This window comes from Salvelinus sp. IW2-2015, unplaced genomic scaffold, assembly GCF_002910315.2.
Source record: "Salvelinus sp. IW2-2015 unplaced genomic scaffold, ASM291031v2 Un_scaffold1098, whole genome shotgun sequence".
Taxonomy (NCBI): Eukaryota; Metazoa; Chordata; class Actinopteri; order Salmoniformes; family Salmonidae; genus Salvelinus; species Salvelinus sp. IW2-2015.
Genome location: NW_019942726.1, coordinates 249,888 through 273,146, shown reverse-complemented (window position 1 = coordinate 273,146; position 23,259 = coordinate 249,888). Strand labels below are relative to the sequence as shown.

General features: G+C 43.3%; 1 protein-coding gene across 1 annotated transcript in view; it reads right to left on the bottom strand.

Moving 5' to 3' along the window:
- Window positions 1–1,636: 1,636 nt before the first annotated feature.
- LOC112069727 (transcription elongation regulator 1) overlaps window positions 1,637–23,259 on the bottom strand; it is a 30,910-nt gene continuing 9,287 nt past the window's right edge. The window contains exons 8-21 of the mRNA XM_070438675.1: window positions 23,099–23,205; window positions 22,860–22,948; window positions 22,601–22,764; window positions 7,422–7,497; window positions 6,272–6,410; window positions 5,058–5,147; window positions 4,694–4,812; window positions 4,399–4,549; window positions 4,004–4,168; window positions 3,568–3,750; window positions 3,190–3,369; window positions 2,882–2,965; window positions 2,662–2,762; window positions 1,637–2,326 (exon numbers count right to left, since the gene is read on the bottom strand). Of these exons, the coding sequence (XP_070294776.1) occupies window positions 2,125–2,326; window positions 2,662–2,762; window positions 2,882–2,965; window positions 3,190–3,369; window positions 3,568–3,750; window positions 4,004–4,168; window positions 4,399–4,549; window positions 4,694–4,812; window positions 5,058–5,147; window positions 6,272–6,410; window positions 7,422–7,497; window positions 22,601–22,764; window positions 22,860–22,948; window positions 23,099–23,205 (1,850 nt within the window). The 3' untranslated portion in view covers window positions 1,637–2,124. The remainder of the gene's footprint in view (window positions 2,327–2,661; window positions 2,763–2,881; window positions 2,966–3,189; window positions 3,370–3,567; window positions 3,751–4,003; window positions 4,169–4,398; window positions 4,550–4,693; window positions 4,813–5,057; window positions 5,148–6,271; window positions 6,411–7,421; window positions 7,498–22,600; window positions 22,765–22,859; window positions 22,949–23,098; window positions 23,206–23,259) is intronic.

Sequence of the window (23,259 nt, the reverse complement as noted above, 5' to 3'; positions counted from 1 at the left end):
TGTCCAAAACATCTTTCAAGCGGTCAGGCATTCCTTTGGCAGCAAGAACCTCTCGGTGGATGCTGCAGTGTACCCAAATGGCGTCGGGAGCAACTGCTTGCACGCCCGTTACCACTCCACTATGTCTCCCTGTCATGGCTTTTGAGCCATCAGTACAGATACCAACACATCTTGACCACCAAAGTCCATTTGATGTCACAAAGCTGTCGAGGACTTTAAAATGATACTCTCCTGTTGTCCTGGTTTCCAATGGTTTGCAGAAGAGGATGTCTTCCTTAATTGACCCCCCCATGGACATGTGGCAGGCCCGCCACGTCTGTTGACTCGCATAGAATTCACTGGCTTGTATGCGAAGCAGTAATTGTTTCAAAATATCTACCTTGTCACTGATGCTCCGTGAAAGTGATGTTTGATGAAGGCATTGTTTGTTAAGTATTTTTGGCCTTTTGTCCCAGCATTGTCCACGGCAGGAGGAAGAATTAACTCCTCCACAATAGTATGGGGCTTGTCTGTCCTAGCCACTCGGTAACTCACCATATAAGACGTTTCTAGCCCCTTCTTATTAATGGTATCTATTGCTGTTATACATGTCTTAATTCTCGCTCCAAAAACTCCCGTGGCTTATTTTTCAAAGTTTATGATAGTTTAGTTTAATTTTTGGCAGTGAAAAGAGGCTACTCAGGCGAGAAAAAAAMCCTCACCCAAATGTATAGTCTCATTGGAAAATATAAATGGACTGTTTGAAAATGTGAAGATAATTTAAAAAATGTGAATCACATTTWATTTGGCGTACCTCACAATGGCATTGCGGGAATACCTGGTGTAGACAATTAAAATAACTGACTTATCCTCCTCCACTGGAGGTAGTTGTGGATTAATTGATTGGTTCGATGAAATCAGTGGGCGGAGTAACAGGTGAGTCAAAAAAAGTCATTTTAGGGAGGTAAACAGTTTTTGACCCACAAGGTTGCCAGTTCAAATCCCAGTGACTTGTTTTCCAACCACATTTTGTCAATTAACCTAACTGACTGAACAGCTTGTCAAAACAAGACTGGTGCTGTGGACTAGGCACTGGGAAAGGAACCCAATTTCGCCAATCCTCTTTTTGCCAATCCTCTTTCTCAAAAAGGGTATATTTCAGCAGAATGCACATTTTTACTTTGTTAAGACACATGCCTCGAGTCAATGATGGAGTCCTGTCAGGGGGACGATTTAAATGGTTTAAGATATCTAGATACATTACGACTACCTCCGAAGGTGGTCAGGAGGACCTGGGCCCAGTTTCCCCAAAAGCATTTTAAGGCTAATTTCACCGTTACAACCTTCATGAGAGCACCCGGGCTGTATCACAGCTGGCCGTGATTGGGCGTCCCATAGGGCGGCGCACAATTCGCCCAGAGTCATCCGGGTTTGGCCGGGGTAGACTGTCATTCTAAGTAAAAATTGCTCAAAAATCATCATTAACGTTGCGTTGTTCGATTATTTTAAATGTCTCCTCTGTGTGGGCACAATCAGAATGTGGACAAGATCAGGACATGTTAGCTCCAGGTATAAACAGGGCATTTGATACCTACATAGATTACTCTAAATTGTTTGGTAACAAAACCATTAAACAYTGACAGATCATAGGACAAGATTTTCCAAAAAAAGGTTGCCTTTAATCCAGTAAAACATTTACAGAAACAGCAACCTATCAAAATTAAACCGCTTTGAGAAGCATTTAAACTGTACTGCGAGATGGTACATGAAAATGACACCCTCTAACAGTTATTGCCAAGACCTGCAATGCCTTGAATCACAGAAACAGCTAAACTGATCATTTACATTGTCGTACATGTTGTAGGCTTCTGCAGCAGATTGAAAACCACAGATGTATTACTATGCCTATCCCTTTGACCTTTCACCTTAGCCAAAGGTCAGATGTTAAGGGACACAGGGAAGTGGCATATCATCATCATCAGGCCCTGTAGGCAGGAGGGGAGAGCCACGACGGCCCAGAACTGCATTTAATAAATACAGGGGATGGATGTTCCGGGTTTACCATGAGTCATTACGACGTTACAGTTTTAAATACTGCACTGGGACAGGTGGGTTCATGCTCTGGCTCTCGAGCATCCTCTGTGGTCACTTAGTGGAGCGGCGCGTGGGCTCAGAGGCAGTGGGGGGAGGAGGGGGACCCCGGCGGTCCAGGTCCTCGATGTAGAACATGATTAGTTTACTCCTCTCCTCCGGGACACAGTCCAGCACCAGGTAGCGCTTGTCGTTCTGCAGAACCTTCTCCACGTCCTTCAGGTGCTGGTCAGACTCCTGGAGCAACTTCCTCGACCTGAGGACGACGACATGGGTGGAAGCAGTCAGTGGAAAAATAACGTGTTGGGAGACACAAGACTAGAGTGGATCTTGGCGATATCTTGTGGCCACAGTACGACGCAGCCACAATTCAACAGTCTAGGAAGGGGTTAAGAGGCAGTGCAGTTGAAACAACAGCGCCTCCTGCTGACCCAATATCAAACCGAGCAATTCTTGGAGACTCCATTCTTAATTAGAAGTATAAAATGCCATTAAAAGTTAAACCAACTTATGATACACTTCAATTGAAAACGTATTCCCTCAGGTGGCAGTGTAAAGATGTCAAGCCAGCCCATGTGTTCAATCACCCACCTGTACGTGATGAACTTGGTCTCTTTCAGAAGCGTTCGGAAGTCAGCTTTGGCTGTGATGTACTTGTCTTTGATGTAGTCTTCAAACTCCCTCTGTTTCTTCTGAGAAACAAAGCACACAAAAATCCCCTCAGCGTTTTTGCCTGGTGTTTACCCAGTACATGGGAGGCTGACGTAACCAGTAGCACACAGTAAGGTAAAGAGAAAAGCAGAGGTCTTACACGGTCACTACTGGAGAACTTGATACAGCGAGGGTCCTCTTTGATGATCTTCTTCACCTCCTTCCATGTGGTGGTCAGTGTGATCTTTGGGTGAACAACAAATCAATATCAGCACTTACTATCAAGTCATGTCCCAGGATCACACACCATATCTGAATGACATGCRTGTCCGTCGTCTACGACGCCACCTTTATGTCAACAGCACGTTCATGCAGACGGACTGCAGTGAGTTCCCATTTCATGCGGCCATGCCAGTGTGCATACGCCCTGGAATGGAGTGTCACACCAGCCAAAGCGTTGCCCCTCACCATGACGGTCTCGTCCAGTAGCTGTCTGAAGTTCTCCTTCTTCTTCTTGGAGAGCGTCTCCACGTGTTCGTTGAACAGTTTCTCCTTGTCGTCCCTCTCCAGCAGAGAGGCGGACTCCCAGCGGTGGTCCTTACGCAGGTTACGCCGGGTGTCTGACCACGACGCGTCAGACGACCTCACCTGATCACACAACACACACCCCCAGGATTAGGATCTGGCAAGTAGTTCTTTGTCCACATAAATCACTGCACGAGTCTGTGCATTAATGCAGTCAAAATAATAAATGACTTTCGTGTTCAGACTATTCAGTGGTCATATAAAACAGGGCCAATTTTTTTGGTTCACCCAAGCTAACCTAGTGAGACAGGGAGAGCTCACCATATCAGACATGAGGGCTCTGAAGTGCTGAATGGCCTCCTCCCTCTTGTGCTGCTCCCGTTCCCTGTCGATCTCCTTGGTCTGCTCAGAGCGGGCCTTCTGCACCTCGCGCTCCCTCTCCCTCAGACTGGCCTCTATCCTGGCGGCGCGCTCCATCTCCTTCTCCTTATCAGAGTCCATGTGCTGGCAGCAGAGAGAGAAACCGTCACACACACACACTAGCAGCATCATAGTATACACACAGAGGCCTACAATCATCACAGGCAGCACGACAGATGACACCCGTCAAGTGGCCAAACAGCGCCTAACCGCACGCCACTGAATAGTGGCAGGTTTGTGCCTATGGGCTGGGTTAGATGCCAGAAGAGCTGGAGTCAGTGTATGAATGAGGGTTGCAGGCAGCCTCTGAGCGAGGTGCCATGGCTATTCCTCCCACCTTGGCCTGCTTGTCCACATACTGCTTGTAGAGTTCCTCTCTGGTGTTGGAGCTCTCCACAGCCTTGTAGCGGGGGTCTCCCTCCAGCTTGTCCTTCACCTTGCTCCAGCGCTGCCCTCCATCCAAGTGGTGGTCCCCAAGAAGTTCAAAGAAGTCCTGCTTCACCTGGGACAGACACGAGGGCAGACCAGGCTTATAAGAGGAACACACACACTTGGTCAGGTASACATTTAACAACAACTTAAATGATTGTTCTAAGTGTTGTCAATTAACAATTTAGGTATTTCTTCCAGGTTTCCCTAAGCACAGAATCCAGGCAGCAAGGTACTTGTCCCAACATATCATTTCCTCAGGCGTCTGTATTCCGTGGGCCATGGGGGTTTTCCAGTGCTCACCTTCTCTCCTCTGTTCTTGGAGTCCTCCTTCTCTTTCTTCTTGAGAGAGGTCATGAACTCAATGAAGATGGCCTCCCGGTCCTTCATCTTATCGATGGCCTTGAACCGCTGGTCCTTGGCGTGCTTGGAGGCAAACTCACTGAACGTTGTCCTGAAACAAACAAAGACTCTTAGTTGGCCAAGAAAACAATGACAACGCAAAATGTACACTTGACACTAAATTCCTAAATGAGTGCAACTGCCTGGTATACCAAGACAATGTTTGAACTGATGGGTGTTTGAAGTGAGGTCTGACCTGGCGGTGAGCTTAGCATCCTCCATCATCTTCCTGAACTCGTCCTTAGACTGCATCAGTTTATTCTTCTTCTCCTTCCTCTCCTCCTCAGCCCGGGTCTTCACATACTGGTCAAACACCTGTCCAAGACCAGCAGACACATGGAACAATAGTTAGCGAAAATAAAGACATTTGTGGCAGGTAACCCTTAAGGATATTCATTACCTGATATATCAGGGCTCTGACCTTCCCCCGAAAGTGAAACATAGCTCATTTTACCATAGCACAGAATATGGCAAAAGAAAACATGTTTTTTTATACTTTTCGAAACAAATTGATTCATGTATAGATTCATTGATTGATTAATTCTGTAAGTATTCAATACCTGCTTTCTCTCTTTGGGGTTGAGCAGCAGATATCGCGGGTCAAAAACAATCTTGTGCAGCTCTTTCTCCCAGGTAGAGAATGCCGAGACCTGCGGGCAYGGGGTTAAAAGAGKGCATGAGACCCGGMCAATCAAGGTGGGCTTCAACAACATCCACATAACAAGTTCACTCATCAGTCAACTTAGTTGCTTTCAAGGGGAAAAAATGATCCTTTGGTCGTCCCCCATTCAAATCTAAAAAGGGTCGGAATGAGTCACGTTTTACTCCTCAAACTACTGACACACAAAGGAGCAATATAATAAGAGCAGAGTAAGGCAATAAAAAAGGTCTGCATCACRCCTGGTGGTGCCCATGGAAAAGGCTCCAGAGACCAGGCAGACCAGGCCAAATAAATCCCCTGCCAGGGTAGTTCAATACAGTTTACAATACAATTTTAGATTTTTATTTTATTTTATTGCTGCTTTGGATGCGTCAGTTACAATAAGCTTCTGTTGGGGCAGAACAGAAGTTGAACACCTCGGTTTAGTCAAATAGGACAGAAAAGTTGACACTCAGTTCATGTAATACMTAAACAGAAGGTGAAGACAAGCGGAACCCAGATTAGAGACGAGACTAAAATAACGAAAAACAGGCTATTATCTGCTCTGCGCGCCAGTTTGTAAACAAGGAACATTACGACTGTCATAGGCAGTGTAGGCCTGTAGACATATGGATGGTATTGGACAAACCCAAGAACTGAATTCTAGGAACAAAAGCTATAGTTAGAAACTCCTATACAGCATATGGCATGAGTCATTTTCGAAAAAATTTAAATATGAAACTGTCACCGTTATGTACAAGAAATAGATATTTATGAAAGAATGTCTTCCCTGCATAAAATAGTGAAATGTTAAATCCTTAGCCTATCATTACAATTCAAAAAAATCAGACCATTTACAGTTGTATAACATTTTTTTAACCTAACATTTTGTATTTCTTTTTTTTTGTATTACCAAAGCAAAACATAGGCAGAAAAGTATTCGTCATTCAACTGAGCATAAGAGAGAAGACATGGATAGAGGCAGGAGGGAGAGAAACAGGAATAAAACAGTGCACCAAAGACAAGGAAAAGGAGAATTAACTGAAGAGTGTACCTTGGTGGGCTTCCATTCAGATTAATGTGTCTAACATTACAGAGCTGGTTACAGTATTGCGTTGGATTGAAGTGTTTTACCCCTCTCTTCAGCAGCATGTCCCTGAACTGCGTCATGCGGTTCTCCAGGGGCACGATGGCCCGCTCTCGGGCCGCCTTCAGCTCCGCCTCCATGGCTGCCTCTTTCTCAGAGTCCGCCTCTTTCATCACTTCCTCCTTCCTGCAAGCAGAGGGAACACGTCAGGGACCAGGCACACAGGGGCAGGGGAGAGCTAGAAGCACTTTGACATCTGCTGATGTAAAAAAGAAGAAAAAAAAGGGCTTTATAAATACATTTGATGATAGATGGGGAGTTTACGAGGCTGGACTGGGGTGCAACTTAAGTTCTTTAAATAGGGAAATGACATGTTCTGCTCCGTTAGCTCTATCCAGGTGGTATGACTTGAAACAATAGTGGAGGTGCACTATACTTGACTGTTCAATCATTGGCCATGTCTAACAAAAGAGTGAACTCCAAATTATCTASGGTAGGCTTTGCGTAGGTCTTATAGGTTGGGAGGGGGAGGATTTGTCAAATACATGACCACTGATATTCATTGTCATGAACTTGGAGTCCATGTTCCACAATCACATAAAGCTAGGGCAGGACAGGGCAGTGAGGTGAATGGTCTTAATTTGCTGTTTCATTGGGGTTCCTAAAGCAGTAGTTTTAGAAGCAAGGTGGTTACCTTGGAGGCCCATGTTGGCATCATGTGTTCTACAGGCCTTTTCCCTGAACAATAGTCTCGTGTGCAACTGGACCAGTGTTTGGGGTAGCAGGGAGAGGCAGGCTTGGAGGGCACTGATGGGAAACAGTGACTGATTGGGTAACCTGGACAGTGACCATCGATTCACCACTTTAACAGACCCAGTGAAGACATAAAAATCAGGCTTTACTAAGTCAGTGCAAGCTGGGTCAAAGACTACTTTCCCACCAAAATAGTCAGTCCCTCCACCCCCACAGGAAAAGATCCAAATCAAGCAATTTAGGGTTTGATGACCAAAAAAAATAAAAATAAACAACCTTCAACTAACAATTTMGATTTTTAGCCAGAGTACATTATAGGTTTATTTGAATTTGTACATGCTGTTTTATCTGTTTMGACAAGAGGAAGAATGACTGAGTGCCTCCTCATGCTGCTATTGGCCTCTGTGTTGGGCCCTTGGATGGAGAGGTGGACTGTGGACTTACTTCCTCTTCTTGGCCTTCACAGGCTCATCMTCCAGAGCTTCCTCTGCTGCCGCCTCCAGCTCCTCTTTGCTGATTCCTGAGGGAGCGATAATTGATAAGACAGCTGTGTAACATTATAAATGAGGCCATCCTCATGAAAACCTACAGAGGCATAATGAGAGTAGAGCTGTGAAGATTAAGGAATCTTGGGTAATGACTCATTGTCAAGAGAATAGCTAGGGCTATTGTCATAGTTTACAATTGGCTCATTCATCCCCCTCCTCTCCCCTGTAACTATTCCCCAGGTCGTTGCTGCAAATGAGAACGTGTTCTCAGTCAACTTACCTGGTAAAATAACGGTAAAATAAATAAATAAGTCATTTTTTGATAAAAATGGACAAATTACAGTATAAAATAAATTCAAATACTGAGCTATATTGAATGCTAAAACATTTTATACTAATACAATTGCTCAGAAAATGATTTTGTTTAAAAAGTATTACTTTTCTCCTCTCAAAAAGGTAGGGTAAAAAAATKWGACACCCCTGTTTTYAATACCTCACCTTSCAAGGAAACCRGCACTGAGCCTTTYTCTAAAATGTTTTATGAGTGGGAGAACACATTTGAAAGTATCTTAGACCATTCTTCCATACAGAATCTTTCCACATCCTTGATCTGYGCTTATGGACTGCCCTCTTCAATTCAAACCACAAGTTTTCAATGGGTTTCCAGAGACAGATGAATTTAGATTGTTTAGGACAATTAACCATTTCTTTGTGGATTTCCGTGTGGCGCACACACGTTCTGAAAGGCCCCAGAGTCTGCAACACCACTAAGCAAGGAGCACCACGAAGACCAAGGAGCTCTCCAAACAGGTCAGGGACAAAGTTGTGGAGAAGTACAGATCAGGGTTGGGTTATAAAAAAAAAAGAAGACATATTGAACATCCCACGGAGCACCCTTATATCCTTTATTAAAAATGTCGGCAGGGACTGGGAAACTGGTCCGAATTAAAATAATGATGGATGGCGCTAAATCCAGGGAGATAGAGGGAAACCTGTTTCAGTCTTCCAGAGATTTGAGACTGGGACGGAGGTCGACCTTCCAGCAGGACAATGACCCTAAGCATACTGCTAAAGCAACACTCRAGTGGTTTAAGGGAAAACATTTAAATGTCTTGGAATGGCCTAGTCAAAGCCCAGACTTCAATCCAATTGAGAATCTGCAGTATGACTTAAAGATTGCTGTACACTAGCAGAACCCATCCAACTTCAAGGAGCTGGAGCAGTTTTGCCTTGAAGAATGGGCAAAAATCCCAGTGGCTAGATGTGTCAAGCGTATAGAGAGATGCCCCAAGAGACTTGCAGCTGTAATTGCTGCAAAAAGTGGCTCTACAAAGTATTGACTTTGAGGGGTGAATACTAATGCACGCTCAAGTTAATTTTTGTGATTTGACTTTTACAATAAAAAATATTTTGGATCTTCAAAGTGGTAAGCATGAATACTTCGCAAGCCACTGTATATGTAGTACATAGTTACTTCAATTACCTCGTACCCCTGCACATCGACTCGGTACTGGTACTCCCTGCATTTAGCCATGTTATTTTTACTCGTTATTCACTGTGTATTTATTCCCCGTGTCACACAGACACAAACTCAGCAAAGAAAGAAACGTCCTCACACTGTGAACTGTGTTAATTTTCAGCAAACTTAACATGTGTAAATATTTGCTTGAACTTAAGATTCAACAACAGACAAACTGAAGAGGTTCCACAGACATGTGACTAAAAGAAATTGAATAGTGTTCATGAACAAAGGGGGGGGCAAAATCAAAAGTAACAGTCAGTATCTGGTGTGGCCACCAGCTGCATTAAGTACTGCAGTGCATCCCCCTCCTCATGGACTGCACCAGATCTTGCTGTGAGATGTTACCCTACTCATCCACCAAGGCACCTGCAAGTTCCAGGACATTTCTGGGGGGAATGGCCCTAGCCCTCACCCTCCGATCCAACAGGTCCCAGACGTGCTCAATGGGATTGAGATCGGGGCTCTTCGCTGACCATGGCAGAACACTGACATTCCTGTCTTGCAGGAAATCACACAGAACGAGCAGTATGGCTGGTGGCATTGTCATGCTGGAGGGTCATGTCAGGATGAGCCTGCAGGAAGGGTACCACATGAGGAAGGAGGATGTCTTCCCTGTAATGCAATGCGTTGACATTGCCTGCAATTACAACAAGCTCAGTCCGATGATACTGTGACACACCACACCAGACCTTGACGGACCATCCACCTCCAAAAATCGATCCCGCTCCAGAGTATAGGCCTCGGTCGGATTCGCGTTTATCGTCGAAGGAATGAGCGTTACACCATCACCCCATGTGAGACAAAACCACGACTCGTCAGTGAAGAGCACTTTTTGCCAGTCCTGTCTGGTCCAGTAACGGTGGGTTTGTGCCCATAGGCGACGTTGTTGCCGGTGATGTCTGGTAAGGACCTGCCTTACAACAGAACTACAAGCCCTCAGTCCAGCCTCTCTCAGAAAATCAACATTTTTGTCAATTAAAATAACAAAATTGATCAGAAATACAGTGTACACATTGTTAATGGTGTAAATGACTATTGTAGCTGGAAATGGCAGATTTTTTATGAAATACGTACATAGGCCCATTATGCAGCAACACATCCACTCCTGTGTTCCAACGGCACGTTGGGTAAGTTAATCCAAGTTTATCATTTTAAAAGGCTAATTGATCATTAGAAAACGCTTTTTGCAATTATGTTAGCACAGCTGAAAACTGTTGTGCTGTTTACCCAGCAATCAAAAAAAAAATGCCTTTAGACTAGTTGAGTATCTGGAGCATCAGCATTGTGGGTTCGATTACAGGCTCAAAATAGCCAGAAACAAAGCCCTTTCTTCTGAAACTCGTCAGTCTATTCTTGTTCTGAGAAATGAAGGCAATTCCCATGCGAGAAATTGCCAAAGAAACGGAAAATCTCGTACAACGCTGTGTACTACTCCCTTCACAGAACACGCAAATCTGGCCCTAACCAGAACAGAAAGAGGAGTGGGAGGCCCCGGTGCACAACTGAGCAGAGAGGACAAGTACATTAGTGTCTAGTTTGAGAAACAGATGCCTCACAAGTCCTCAACTGGCAGCTTCATTAAATAGTACCCGCAAAAACACCAGTCTCAACGTCAACAGTGAAGAGGCAAAGAAAAAGCCATATCTCAGACTGGCCAATAAAAATAAAAGATTAAGATGGGCAAAAGAACAGACACTGGAAGAGGAACTCTACCTAGAATGCCAGCATCCCAGAGTTTCCTCTTCACTGTTGACGTTGAGACTGGTGTTCTGCAGTCTCAATTATTCAGACCCTTTACTTAGTCCTTTGTTGAAGCACCTTTGGCAGCGCTACAAGCTTGGCACACCTGTATTTGGAGAGTGTTCTCCCATTCTTCTCTGCAGATCCTCTCAAGCTCTGTCAGGTTGGATGGGGAGGTTGGTGCACAGCATTTCAGGTTCTCCAAGAGATGTTAGATCGGGTTCAAGTTTGGGCTCTGGCTGGGTCACTTAAGGACATCCAGAGACTTGTCCCAAAGCAACTCCTGCGTTGTCTTGGCTGTTGTGTTTAGGGTCGTTGTCCTGTTGGAAGGTGAACCTTCACCCAGTCTGAAGTCCTGTGCGCTCTGGGGCAGGTTTCATCAAGGATCTCTCTGTACTTTGCTCCACTCATCTTTCCCTCGATCCCGACTAGTCTCCCAGTCCCTGCCGCTGAAAAACATCCCCACAGCATGATGCTGCCACCACCATGGTTCACCATATGGATGGTGACAGGTTTCCTCCAGACGTGACGCTGGGCATTCAGAACATAGAGTTCAATCTTGGTTTGATCAGACCAGAAAATCTTGTTTTCATGGTCAGAATGTTTAGGTGCCTTTGGAAAACTCCAAGCGGGCTGTCATGTGCCTTTTACTGAGGAGTGGCTTCCGTCTGGCCACCATAAAGGCCTGATTGGTGGAGTGCTGCAGAGATTTCCATCTGGAAGATTCTCCCATCTCCACAAAAGAGCTCTAGAGTTCTGTCAGATTTACCATTGGGTTCTTGGTCACCTCCCAGACCAAACCCTTCTCCCCGATTGCCCCAGTTTGGCCAGCTTTAGGAAGTGTCTTGATGGTTCCAAACTTCTCCATTTAAGAATGATGGAGACCACTGTGTTCTTTGGGACCTTCAATGTGGCAGACATTTTTTGGTACCCTTCCCAGATCTATGACTCGACACAATCCTGTCTCGAAGCTCTACGGACAATTCCTTGGACCTCATGGCTTGGTTTTGCTTCTGAGATGCACTGTCAACTGTGGGGACCTTGTATAGACAGGTGTGTGCTTCCAAATGATGTCCAATCAATTGAATTTACCACAGGTGGACCAATCAAGTTGTAAAAACATCAAGGTTGATCAATGGAAACAGGATGCACCGGAGCTCAATTGAGTCTCCTAGAAAAGGGTCTAAAACTTATGGAAATAAGGCATCTTATTTTGCAATAATGTCAAAACTGTTTTTCGATTTGTCTTTATGGGTATTTTGTGTGTAGATTGCTGAGGATCTTTTTCTCTTCCATTTTCGAATAAGGCTGTAACGTAACAAAATGGGAGAAAGTCAAGGGGTCTGAATATTTTCCGAAGGCACTGTGTGTAGATTACATATTACACACACAGTGGCTTCTAGAAAGTATTCAGACCCCTTGACTTTTCCCACATTTTGTTACGTTACAGCCTTATTCGAAAACGAGGAAGTGACTCGCTGGGTGGTTTAAGTTTCTCAAAAACAAGTGATATCGCAAAAGYAGTGTCTGGACCCTGATATAACTTTATCCAGGACCAGGACATTTGAGGGGGAAGTCTGGTTGCGTCCACTACGAGGCTGAAACTTGGCCACAAGTGGATCTTCACAAAGGAATAGTTAATTGGCCACAAAAATCAACATTTCGCAATGGCTATCAGTCTCCGGACTTCAAACCGATTGAAACCTGTGGTTTGAATTGAACAGAGCAGTCCATAAGCGCAGACAAAGGATATCAAGGATCTGGAAGGATTCTGTATGGATGAAGGGGCAAAGATCCCTCCCAATGTGTTCTCTAACTCATAAAACATTTTAGAAAAAGCCTCAGTCTCGTTATCATCGCAAGGTGACGTATTGAAAGKTATTGAAAACAGGGGTGTCAATTTTGATCTATATATTATTTTATTTGTTAAACAAAATSTCTTTCTCTGTGCAATTGTATTAGCATAAAATAATTTCATTTTTTGGAACATACAATTTAGGCTCAGTATATGAATTATTTATTTTCCACCATTCATTTCTGCTCATCTTTATCAAGGGTGCCAATTTCGGACCCCTCTAACTWATGAACACAAAACAACTTTGGTGAAACCCCGTCTCAAAAACRAATGTTCTTGACCGCTTGGAACTTTTAGAAATTAAACTTCTCCTCCTAACCGTGCCGTTCAGCTCATAAAATAGATTACATAAAGTTGGCAAAATTGGCAACAAAAAAAAAAGCTATAGGGTAAACTGTATATACACTTGAATCTTGAATCCCACCTTCTCCTAAAATAAAAAATTTTTTTTGGTGCGTGTGTTCGTACCCAGCTTCTTGGTGGCGTCCTCCAGGCCTCTTTTGTGAGGTGGTTCCTGGATATTCTTGTCAACGTCGGCCCGCCCCACCAGCTCATCTGGCCGGTCCCACATGGAGAGACGCGTGGTGGGATTGTAGTAGAAAACACGCTCGTCACCGGTCCACACAATACACCTACACATGTTCAACAGGGCACATGGGCAAGAGAGTGATGAAAGTTCAGCCTCATACAACAGCACATGGCTCCATCAACATCAGTGGGTACATACCAGGGAGTGCCAGGGATAGGGTTAGTGGCCACTGGCTTGGCTTTCTGTGCTGTTTTCTCCTCTTCAGTCATCTCTTCCTCCTTAACCTCCTCAATGAAAAGGAATACAACCGTTAAAGAGTATTCTTCAAATGATCCACCCTATCAAATTATAACATTTAATGCTGTGGATGTAAAATGGGCTGTTGATTGTTTGATGCCAACTTTCTGACTAGTAGACCGCGCCAGCTCTCCTCTTACCTCTTTCATCTCATTAGGGGGTTCTATTTTGGACTCCTCGGCCTCCATCTCCATGGCCTCCTCCTCGAGGGCCTGCTGCCTCTCCTTGGCCTTCTCTGCCTCTCTCTCTACAGGAGGAGAAACTCACACACATTAGTCATGCAACAGTTAAATATCAAATTTTATTGGTCCCATACACGTGATTAGCAGATGTTATTGCGGGTGTAGCGAAATGCTTGCGCGAAGTTTCCCAAGAGCAAGTCGCGATGCTGCCATCTCCGTCGGCGCCATCATCAATATTTCACTAACCAGTCCAGGAAGAATGCTAGCTGGTTGTCGAGACCCAAGCTTTAAATACACCAACCTTTCTCTCGTAGTTCCTGGGGCTTGTCCCAGGTGGACTCTAGTGTGCGGTTGTTGTAGTAGTAGGTTTTCCCATCGGCCGTTTTGTACTCGGACCACTCTGGGAGTTGGAGGCCTGCCAAGGCGGGCGCCGCCAGGGCCAACTGGGGGTGGTGCATCATGGGAACAAGGGGAGGGGCCATGCCGGGCAACATACCTGTAGAAGGTGAAATACATACAGACTACTTAAGACATTCAGCTCTGATAAACTCCTAACCCCAATCTACTGCACATCTAATCAACACCAAACATACAGCATGGGATGGGTAGTAGAAAAGACAAAGAAGACATCTTTGCTTGTGCCTCTTAATCTTAAAATATATTGAGGATGTACACTACCAGTCAAAAGTTTTAGAACATCTTCTCATTCAAGGGTTTCACTAAATTTTTTACATTGTAAAATAATAGTGAAGACATCAAAACTATGAAATAACACATTATAGAATCATGTAGTAAGCAAACAAATATATATATATATATATAATATATATATATATATATATTTGAGATTCTTTAAATAGCCACCCTTTGCCTTGACTGCTTTGCACACAGTTGGCAGGCTCTCAACCAGCTTCATGAGGTACTCACATGGAATGTATTTCAATTAACAGGTGTGCCTTGTTAAAAGCTAAGGGGAAAAAATCTACAAATTAATGCATTTGAGCCAATCAGCCCTATTTGGTAAAGATCAAGTCCAAATTACGGCAATAACAGCTCAAATAGAAAAGAGAAAAGACAGTACATTACTTTAAGACATGAAGGTCAGCCAATCCGGATAATATCAAGTGCAGTCGCAAAAACCATCAAGTGCTATGATGAAACTGGCTCTCATGAGGACCGCCACAGGAATGGAAGACCCAGAGTTACCTCTGCTGCAGAGGAAAAGTTCAATAAAGTTGCCAGCCTCAGAAATTGCAGCCCAAATTAAGGTTTCAGAGTTCAAGTAAGACACATGAACTGTTCAGAGGAGACTATGGAATCAGGCCTGCATGGTCAAATTGCTGCAAAGAAACCACTAAAGGACACCAATAAGAAGAAGAGACTTGTTTGGGCCAAGAAACACAAGCAATGGACATTAGACTGGTAGAAATCTGTCCTTTGGTCTGGGGTCCAAATTGGCGATTTTTGGTTCCAACCTCTTTGTGAGACGCAGTGTGGGTGAACAGATGACCTTCGCATGTGTGGTTCTCACCGTAAAGAATGGAGTCGGTGGTGTTATTGTGTGGGGTGCTTTGCTAGTGACACTGTGATTCATTTATTTAGCAGCCAACAAGTGCTCAGCATAAGTGGAAACTCCTTCAAGACTGTTGGAAAAGTATTCCAGGTGAAGCTAGTTGAGAGAAAGCCAAGAGTGTGCAAAGCGGTCATCAAGGCAAAGGGTGGCTATATTTGATTTGTTTAACATTTTTTGGGTTACTACATGATTCCATATGTGATATTTCATAGTTGATGTTTTCACCATTATTCTACAACGTAGAAAATATTAAAAAGAAAAACCATTGAATAAGTAGGTGTTCTAAAACATTTGACCGGTTGTGTATATAATATAAGAATTCACCTGAAATATAGAAAGGTCTTAGGTGTAAATGTTTGACCTAATTCTCCACACTGGAAATAAATTGGCCTTCCCTGGTTAGTCACACAGTAACATCTAAACTGAGCCACTGAGATGTTAACAAAAACACACAAAAGGCATGCCACAAGAAGTACATGATTATCAAATGACCATACAATATTAATGTGAATATCCTCTACTGAATGGAAAATAAGGGTGCTGCCTGTCGAAACAAGGTCCAATACTCCTTTGTCACTGTCTACAAAATAAATGATCACTCCGCTCTTAAAAATGTTTAGCCTAGCTAAAACCAACAGTATAACAGTGACATTACTGATGCAAGTCTACAATGCGTTTACGTCCAACAAGACTTCACACTGACACCAAATATAAATTGGTTGTTTATCATAATTACAAGGGCAGAGATGTCTCTGTTCGTAATCTCCTCGGGGGGGGGGGCATCAGAACTGTATAGTTTAAACAAGAAAGAATGTCCTAAAATGTCTAACTCACTAATGTTGAGGAAATATAAAGGAAAAATATACGACAGCAATATTCACATGGTTCAGCGGTGCCCCCCCCCAAAAAAAGCATAATTTTCACAACACACCACTAACATGCCATCTAACAAAATACTGACTGGAGACGTTTGAAAGAATTACCGTTATTGTTGGGGGAGACTGTCTTTATATAGGGAGCACCTACTATCTGCATCATTGCTACACCTGCAAGAACGGACAAGCAAGCATGTTGTTGGGACACAGGAGAAGAGGTGCCAGCTGCCAGGGCAAGGCAGACAGCTATTGACACAATACATATACAAAACTAGGCCCACAACTATAATATTACTTTGATAAAACCACGTTAGTATTCTCTTCCTGGCAACAACGATATGGATAAATAATTTGGTCATATAAATGGAGAGTATTGAACAATTTTGTTTTGTTAACAATGTATTTAAATTCATTTAAGAAAAGTAGAGGAAGTCATCTAAAATTAACACCCCCTTTCCTTATAAGGGAGTATGTCAAACGCCTTCGAATTTGCTTTCTTTAGACGCCTTTGGCAATGCTGACATTTACAGGACTGAATGCGACTTGTTTCTGCAATAATTTGTGCAAGAAAAAAACTGAACGAAAATAAAGAAAAAAAAAACACGACCTGCAACAATTTAAAAGATTTTACTGAATTACAGTTCATATAAGGAAATCAGTCAATTGAAATAAATTCACTTTGCCCTAATCTTTGGATTTCACATGACTGAATATAGATATGCATCGGTTGGTCATAGATACCTTAAAAAAATATGTTTTTTTTAAAGGATCACAAAACCAGTCAGTATCTGGTGTGACCACCATATGTCTCATGTAGCTCGACACATCTCCATCACATAAACTTCATCAGGCTGTTGACTGTGGAATGCTTGTCCCACTCTTCAATGGCTGCGCAAAGATGCTGGATATTGGAGGGAACCGGAACACGCTGACGTACACGTCAAACCAGAGCATCCCAAACATGCTAAATGGGTGAAATATCTTGTGAGTATGCAGGCCAAGGAAGAACTGGGACAGTATCAGCTTTCAGGAATTGTGTACAGATCCTTGCGACATGGGGCTGTGCGTTATCATGTTGAAACATGAGGTGATGGCTGCGTATGAATGGCACGACAATGGGCCTCAGGATCTTGTCCCGGTATCTCCATGCATTCAAATTGCCATTGATAAAATGCAATTGTGTTTGTTGTCCGTAGCTTATGCCTGCCCATACCATAACCCCACCGCCACCATGGGGCACTCTAATCACAACGTTGACATAAGCAAACCGCTCSCCCACACGACACCATACACATACGTGGTCTGCGGTTGTGGTTGTGAGGCACTGCCAAATTCTCTAAAACATTGGATGGCTYATGGTAGAGAAATKAACATTCAATTATCTGGCTACAGCGCCGGTGGACATTCCTGCAGTCAGCATGACAGTTGCTCGCTCCCACAACTTGAGATATCTATGGTATTGTGTTATGTGACAAAACTGCACATTTTAGTGGCCTTTTATTGTACCCAGCACACATGGCACCTGTGTAATGATCATGCTGTTTAAAATCAGCTTCATTTCTGGGATCTTTTATTTCAGCTCATGAAACATGGGACCAACACTTTACGTGTTGCGTTCGTATTTTTATTCAGTGTAAAATGCTAAGAGTTGAATGTGAAATATTGTGGAATAAAACTATTTTCATTGGCACTTTGAAGTCAACCCAGGTTGGGCTGGCTTTGTTGGGCTAGCTGAAATTGCATTTCCACCCACTGCCTCCAGAAATTAGAAATGTCATGTTAGGTAGCCAATGTGACTGCAACTGGCTTTGCCAATGTTGCTAACTAGCAAGATGTTGAAAATTTAATTCACCCTCACCATGCCGTAACTAACGTTACCACATATTCCTGTCAGTACCAGACTGACGTCAGTTAGCTAGCTAAACGGTTACTGTCGTTGCTAGCATAACAGGCGACCTAGCTTAAATCCTACATTGCTTATCATGGCATTGACTATTTGCTTGCTAGCTAACTAACCAAGCAAACCAGACRACATGTTTGATACTGCAGAACTGCTTGTCTGACATTACATGAATTTCCACCATAGCTGGATCCTTCATTCATTTTTACATCATGTAGCTTGCTAGCTTTCAAAACGACCTGACCAGCAAAATGTGTTGCTAGCGCACGTTAGCTAGCTTGTTTCAACTGATTTACTGGCTAACGTTAGGTAGCTAGCATTTGAGGGCTGACTGTTCAAAAGTTTGTGTCGTGCAAAAATGAATGAAGGATCCAGCTATGGTGGAAATTCATGTAATGTCAGACAAGCAGTTCTGCAGTAGTCAATGTGCTAGCTAAGAGCAATGAGCCCAGACAAGCTAGCTAAATGTATCAGCAGCCAGCAGTGATCAGCTTGGTGGTTGCATATTAACAGAATTACCAGCCAGAATTCTAATCGAGCTGGCACCAGTTGTGAAACTGGGCTGCACTGGCCTGGGTTTCCCTCGACCCAGCTTGAATTKGAGAATTCCATTCGAACCAGCTCGAATTTGGCCCTAATTTTAAGTGCCAGTGGACAAGTTTTAAGAATCATAAAAAACTAAGTAGAAACAACTTGAATTGATTTGCCCAATTATTTACTCCAGCCTTGATCAGGACCATCGTACAATAATTGTTTAACCTATTGCTTATACAGAAGATGAAAATAAAAGACCTAACATTATGACAAACAAATGAAGAGATGACACATGACAGAGTACGGAAAAGGATGGAGAGGCAGTACTGTTAAAATGGGGTAGAGAAGAGAGGGTTTGGGATGAGGGAGCTTATGTCTTACCGGGCAGTGGGATGTGCATGCCTGGTAGAGGCACTCTGAAGGGATGCATGACCCCTGGGGGGAAGCCTGGGATAGTGGCCGTGTGAGGCTGGGACATGGCGTGGTGGGGCAGGCCAGTCGGGAGACTCTGGGGCAGCAGGGACATGGTCTGGACTGGTGTCACTGAGGCTGGCACGGTGGCTACACTGATGGTCACCGCAACACTGGAGGGGACGGAGGCCACAGGCTGCAGATCTGTAGCAGCAGAAGCTGGACAAAGACCAGCAGACAGTTGCAACACACAGTCTGGTCATATAATACAACCAACCATAAACAAGCCGAAAACAACCCATTACCAACTTTGTGAACTTCACCAAATCAGGATTTCTCACCATACAAAAGGTCAGACATGCCAAAAACTTTGATGGGACCCAGATGTCCCTCTTACAGTTGCGTGCGAAAGTATTCACCCCCTTGGCATTTTTCTATTTTGTTGCCTTACAACCTGGAATTAAAATTGATTTTTTTGGGGGGGGTTTGTATCATTAGATTTTTCACAACATGCCTACAACTTTGAAGATGCAAAATGTGTGTGTGTGTGAAACAAACATCACAAAAAAAATGAACTTGAGCGTCCATAACTATTCACCCCCCAAAGTCAATACTTTGTAGAGCCACCTTTTGCAGCAATTACAGCTGCAAGTCTCTTGGGTTTTGTCTCTATAAGCTTGGCACATCTAGCCACTGGGATTTTTGCCCATTCTTCAAGGGAAAACTGTTCCAGCTTGTTCAAAAATGATGGGTTCCACTGGTGTACAGCAATCTTTAAGTCATACAACAGATTCTCAAATTGGATTGAGGTCTGGGCTTTGACTAGGCCATTCCAAGACATTTAAATATTTCCCCTTAMACCACTCGAGTGTTGCTTTAGCAGTATGCTTAGGGTCATTGTCCTGCTGGAAGGTGAACCTCTGACCCAATCTCAAATCTCTGGAGGACTGAAACAGGTTCCCCTCAAGAATATCCTTGTATTTAGCGCCATCTATAATTTCTTCAATTCTGACCAGTTTCCCAATCCCTGCCGATGAAAAACATCCCCACAGCATGATGCTGCCACCACCATGCTTTAGCACGGCCAACAAGCATGCTCACATAATGGAAATCTCCTTCAAGACTGTTGGAAAAGTATTCCAGGTGAGCTAGTTGAGAGAAAGCAAGATGTCGTGCAAAGCGGTCATCAGGCAAAAGGGTGGCTATATTGATTTGTTTTAACTTTTTGGATTTACTACATGGTTTCCTAATGTGATATTTCATAGTTGATGTTTTCACCATTATTTTACAACGATTATAAAATATTGAAAAAGAAAAAACATTTGAATAAGTAGTGGTGTTCTAAAATTGACCGGTTGGTGTATAGGATATATAAGAATTCACCCTGTAAATATAGAAAGGTCGTTAGGTCGTAAATGTTGGACTAATGTCTCCACACTGAAATAACATTGGCCTTCTGGTTAGTCAACAGTAACATCTAAACTGCAGCCACTGAGATGTTAACAAAACACACAAAGCATGCCACAAGAAGACGACATGATTATCAAATGACCATTACAATATATAAGTGAATACTCTACTGACTGGAAATTAAGGGTGCTGCCGGTCGAAACAAGGTCCCAATAGCCTTATGTCACTGTCTACAAAATAAAGGATCACTCCCTCTTAAAAATGTTTAGCCTAGCTAAAACACACAGTATAACAGTGTACATTACTGATGCAAGTCTACAATGCGTTTACGTCCAACAAGACTTTCACACTGGACACCAAATATAAATTGGTTGTTTTATATAATTACAAGTGCAGAAGATGTCTCTGTTCGTAATCTCCTCGGGGGTGGGTCATCATGAAACTGTATAGTTTAAACAAGGAAAGAAATGTCCTAAATGGTCTAACTCACTAATGTGAGGAATATAAACGGAAAAATATTACGACAGCAATATTCACATGGTTCAGCGGTTGCCCCCCAAAAAAGCATAATTTTCAACAACACACCACTAAACATTTGCCATCTAACAAAAATACTGACTGGAGACGTTTGAAAGAATTACCGTTATTGTTGGGGGGAGACTGTCTTTATTAGGGAGCACCTACTATTCTGCTGCATTGCTACACCTGCAAGAACGGACAAGCAAGCATGCTTGTTGGGAACACAGGAGAAGAGTGCCAGCTGGTCACGGGCAAGGCAGACAGCTATTGACACGATTACATATACAAAAACTAGGCCCACAACTTAATCTATTACTTTGATAAAACCACGTAGTATTCTCTTCTGCAGACCAACGATAGGGATAAAATAATTTGGTCATATAATGGAGAGTAGGAAACAATTTTGTTTTGTTAACAATGTATATTAAACTCATTTTAATAGAGGAAGTTCATCTAAAAATTAACCACCCCCTTTCCTTATAAGGGAGCTATGTCAAACGGCCTTTCGAATTTGCTTTCTTTAGACGCCTTTGGCAGATGCTGACAATTACAGGACTGAATGGCGACTTGTTTCTCAATAATTTGTGCAAAAAAAAACGGAACGGAAATAAGAGAAAAAAAAAACACGACCTGCAACAATTTTAAAAGATTTTACTGGAATTACAGTTTCATATAAAGGAAATCAGTCAATTGAAATAAATTCACTTTTGCCTAATCTTTGGATTTCACATGACTGAATATAGATATGCATCGGTTGTCATTGATACCTTAAAAAAAAATTGTTTTTTTAAGGATCACAAAACCAGTCAGTATCTGGTTGGACCACCTATAGTCTATGCTAGCTCGACACATCTCCATCACATAAAAACTTCATCAGGCCTGTTGACTGCTGGAATGCTTGTCCCACTCTTCATAGGCTGCCAAAGATGCTGTGGATATTGGAGGGACCGGAACACGGCTGACGTACACGATCAACCAGAGCATTCCCAAACATGCTATAAATGGGTGAAGATCATTTGTGAGTATGCAGGCCAAAGGGAAAACTTGGACAGTATCAGCTTCATCAGGAAGTGTGTAACAGATCCTTGCGACAATGGGCTGGTGCGTTATCATGTTGAAACATAGGGTGATGGCTGCGTATGAATGGCACGACAATGGGCCTCAGGACTTGTCCCGGTATCTCCATGCATTCAAATTGCCATTGATAAAATGCATTGTGTTTGTTGTCCGTAGCTTATGCCTGCCCATACCAAAACCCCACGCCAACCATGGGGCACTCTAATCACAACGGTTGACATAAGCAAACCGCTCGCCCACACGACACCATACAGCATACCGTGGTCTGCGGTTGTTGGTTGTGAGGCACTGCCAAATTCTCTAAAACATTGGAATTGGCTCATGTAGAGAAATAACATTACAATTATCTTGCGTACAGCCCCGGTGGACATTCTGCAGTCAGCATTGGCTCAGTATATGAATTATTTATTTTCCACCATTCATTTCTGCTCATCTTTATCAAGGGTGCCAATTTCGGACCCCTCTAACTAATGAACACAAAACAACTTTGGTGAAACCCCGTCTCAAAAACGAATGTTCTTGACCGCTTGGAACTTTTAGAAATTAAACTTCTCCTCCTAACCGTGCCGTTCAGCTCATAAAATAGATTACATAAAGTTGGCAAAATTGGCAACAAAAAAAAAAGCTATAGGGTAAACTGTATATACACTTGAATCTTGAATCCCACCTTCTCCTAAAATAAAAAATTTTTTTTGGTGCGTGTGTTCGTACCCAGCTTCTTGGTGGCGTCCTCCAGGCCTCTTTTGTGAGGTGGTTCCTGGATATTCTTGTCAACGTCGGCCCGCCCCACCAGCTCATCTGGCCGGTCCCACATGGAGAGACGCGTGGTGGGATTGTAGTAGAAAACACGCTCGTCACCGGTCCACACAATACACCTACACATGTTCAACAGGGCACATGGGCAAGAGAGTGATGAAAGTTCAGCCTCATACAACAGCACATGGCTCCATCAACATCAGTGGGTACATACCAGGGAGTGCCAGGGATAGGGTTAGTGGCCACTGGCTTGGCTTTCTGTGCTGTTTTCTCCTCTTCAGTCATCTCTTCCTCCTTAACCTCCTCAATGAAAAGGAATACAACCGTTAAAGAGTATTCTTCAAATGATCCACCCTATCAAATTATAACATTTAATGCTGTGGATGTAAAATGGGCTGTTGATTGTTTGATGCCAACTTTCTGACTAGTAGACCGCGCCAGCTCTCCTCTTACCTCTTTCATCTCATTAGGGGGTTCTATTTTGGACTCCTCGGCCTCCATCTCCATGGCCTCCTCCTCGAGGGCCTGCTGCCTCTCCTTGGCCTTCTCTGCCTCTCTCTCTACAGGAGGAGAAACTCACACACATTAGTCATGCAACAGTTAAATATCAAATT